At 66.3% G+C, this 2,563-nt stretch overlaps 1 protein-coding gene across 1 annotated transcript; it reads left to right on the top strand.

The window, feature by feature from the left end:
• The first annotated feature begins 230 nt into the window (after nucleotides 1-230).
• LOC136529899 (uncharacterized) lies at nucleotides 231-1,849 on the top strand. Its single transcript, XM_066522948.1, has one exon. It carries the CDS (start codon nucleotides 355-357, stop codon nucleotides 1,663-1,665), a length of 1,311 nt encoding a protein of 436 aa, XP_066379045.1. The 5' UTR covers nucleotides 231-354; the 3' UTR covers nucleotides 1,666-1,849.
• The last annotated feature ends 714 nt before the right edge of the window (nucleotides 1,850-2,563 follow it).

The following is a 2,563-nucleotide window of genomic DNA, read 5'->3' as shown; positions in this document are numbered from 1 at the left end:
CGACGAGCTCCCCGCTGCCGCTGCCGCTGCCGCTGCCGCTGCCGCCTCTGCGCGCACCCGGAGCGCCCAGCTCAAAGGTCGCCTCTGCTTCCGCGAACCGGCCGTCCAGTTGAGCGAGCCAGCGAGGCCCCAAAACCATTTCGCATTTTCCCCTTACCCGCTTATATATATACGCGGCTTTACCACCGTTACCCCGTCTCACATCGCTCCCGGCTGCTCCCCGCCCACCGCCCGCCACTGGATTTAGCCACCGCCCGTACCGGCAGCTCCAGCAAGATTGCCACTCACTCTCTCACACACACTGCGTAGTGCGCAAGGCTCCGACTTTGATGCGCGTAGCCACCGCCGCGGTCCATGGCCTCCGCCGTCGCCAGTAACCTCCCCGCGGCCGCGCCAGCCGCCGTGCCGGTGCCGTACGGGTGGCTCAGCAGCCCGCGCGTTTCCTTCAGCCGCGACGCCGCGGCCGCCGCCGACCTGGTGGTGGTGGATCCCGTCGCCATGGCCGTGGCGGCCACGCCGGAGCCCGCGATCTCCAAGGACTTCATCGACTTCGAGTTCAGCCTCGGCGGCTCCGCCACCATGCTTCCCGCCGACGAGCTCTTCGCCGACGGCAAGCTGCTGCCGCTGAGGAAGGCGGCGGCGACGCCTCTGCCGGATCCGGAGGCGCCCGCCGCGCCCCCGCCGGCGCAGCCGGAGGAGACAATGGCAATGCCGGTGCCCAGCACGGAGCCGATCATCAAGCCCCTCCGCGCCGCGGCGGTGGTGGCGGCGGCTGACGGCACCGACCCCTACGCGTTCTCGCCCAAGGCGCCCAGCTGCTCCAGCCGCTGGCGCGAGCTGCTCGGGCTCAAGAGAGCGGCGGCGGGCGCGCAGAGCCCGAGCGCCAAGGCCTCGGCGTCGCCGTCGCCGTCCCCCACGGCGGCGAGGGCGACGAACTCCGCGGCGAGGTCGCTGAAGCTCCTGCTTCAGCGGAACACCACCGGGCGCGCGTCGGGCGCGGCGGCGTCGGACCTCGCGTCGGCGCCGCTCCTCCTCCGCGACAGCTCCGACTCGGAGGCGTCGCTGTCGCTGGCGTCCTCCCGCTTCTCGCTCTCCTCCTCGTCCTCCTCCTCCGGGCACGACCACGACGACGTGCCCCGCCTCTCGCTCGACTCCGCCGCCGCCGACCCCAACCCACCCCGCATCCGCCTGGTCCGCCGCTCGTCCGACTCCCACTCCCACTCCCACCACCGCCACTCCACCTCCTCCTCCAACACCTCGTCCACCCGCGCCGGGCGCAGCCCGGCCCGGCGCCGTCCGTCGCCGCCGCCACCCCCGCGCTGCCTCTCCGTGGACTCCCCGCGCATGAACTCGTCGGGCAAGATCGTGTTCCAGGGGCTGGAACGCAGCTCCAGCTCCCCCTGCAGCTTCCACGCGGCGTCCAAGTCGCGGTCCCGCGCGGCGGCGGACCGGTCCTACTCGTCCGGCGTCCGCGTGGCGCCCGTGGTGCTCAACGTGCCCGTGTGCCCGCGCCCCGTGTTCGGCTTCTTCAAGGACAAGAAAGACACCGGCGCAGCCAAGGACGCCACGGCAGCTGCAGCGGCGGCGGCGGCCGCGAGGTCCAGGTCGTCGCTGGGGCGGAAGGCGCAAGGGTGGAGCGGCGAGCTGGCGAGATCCTCCGGCTGATTTGACGAACCCCGGCCGGACGTTTGACTTGACCGGGCAGCCCGCAGCCCCGCGACCTCGTGTTTGTCTCGTTTGCATGCAGAAGGGCTGTTGCAAGCCATCGACCATCATGATGATGAGAGGATGGATAGCTTGGCTGCTGGTTGGTTTTAACTGATTTTGTTTGTTCTTTGGAGACGACGACGACGACGATGGGGGAGGTTGTCTAATCAATTGAGTGTTTTTCTTTTTCTTTTTTTTTTTGCTTCTTTTTTGGCTCGACTGTAAATTCGAGTTTTGTACTGCTACCGCTCTTCTGATTTGGTTGAATGCGAATTGAAATGGTGGGAAATCTTCGGAAAAACGGTGCCTATGATCTGAATTTCCCGTAACGGGACATTGTTCAGATCAGCTACTGTTCCATGTGTTGGTTCGAAGTTTGAATGGCAACGCGATGCCGATGCGAACAAAACAAAATGATGGCAGCATTTCTGGGGCAGAGCGATGGAAATCCGGGCACGCAGACGCAGTCACGCAGTTGCAGCAAGCAAGCCCTCATTTGTCTGTGGTTACCTGCACTGCATCGGAGTCAGCACATGCTGAGGAGTTGGTGCCGGTTCATTCATGGGATATAGGGACAGAGCCAGGGGCAGTGGCACGCAAATGCGCAATGGGGAAAAAAAAAACGGGGCGGGGCGGTCCGGCCAGACCCGGTGCCCCTCCCCGCGGCGCTCCGGCTTGATCTGCTCTGGATCCGGGCACTGCGCCGCATGCGCTCGCCTCTAAATATTCGCGCAGCGCAGGCAGGCGGCATGGTGATGGTGGCCACTGGCCAGGTTTTCTTTACTCACGGCAGAGGGCAAAGGCACAGGCGTCACTCACCGCGATCGTTGCCGCCACGGCGTGGCCGAGTGGGCAT

This window comes from Miscanthus floridulus, chromosome 19 (assembly GCF_019320115.1).
Source record: "Miscanthus floridulus cultivar M001 chromosome 19, ASM1932011v1, whole genome shotgun sequence".
Taxonomy (NCBI): Eukaryota; Viridiplantae; Streptophyta; class Magnoliopsida; order Poales; family Poaceae; genus Miscanthus; species Miscanthus floridulus.
This window is presented reverse-complemented; position numbering and strand designations above follow the sequence as displayed.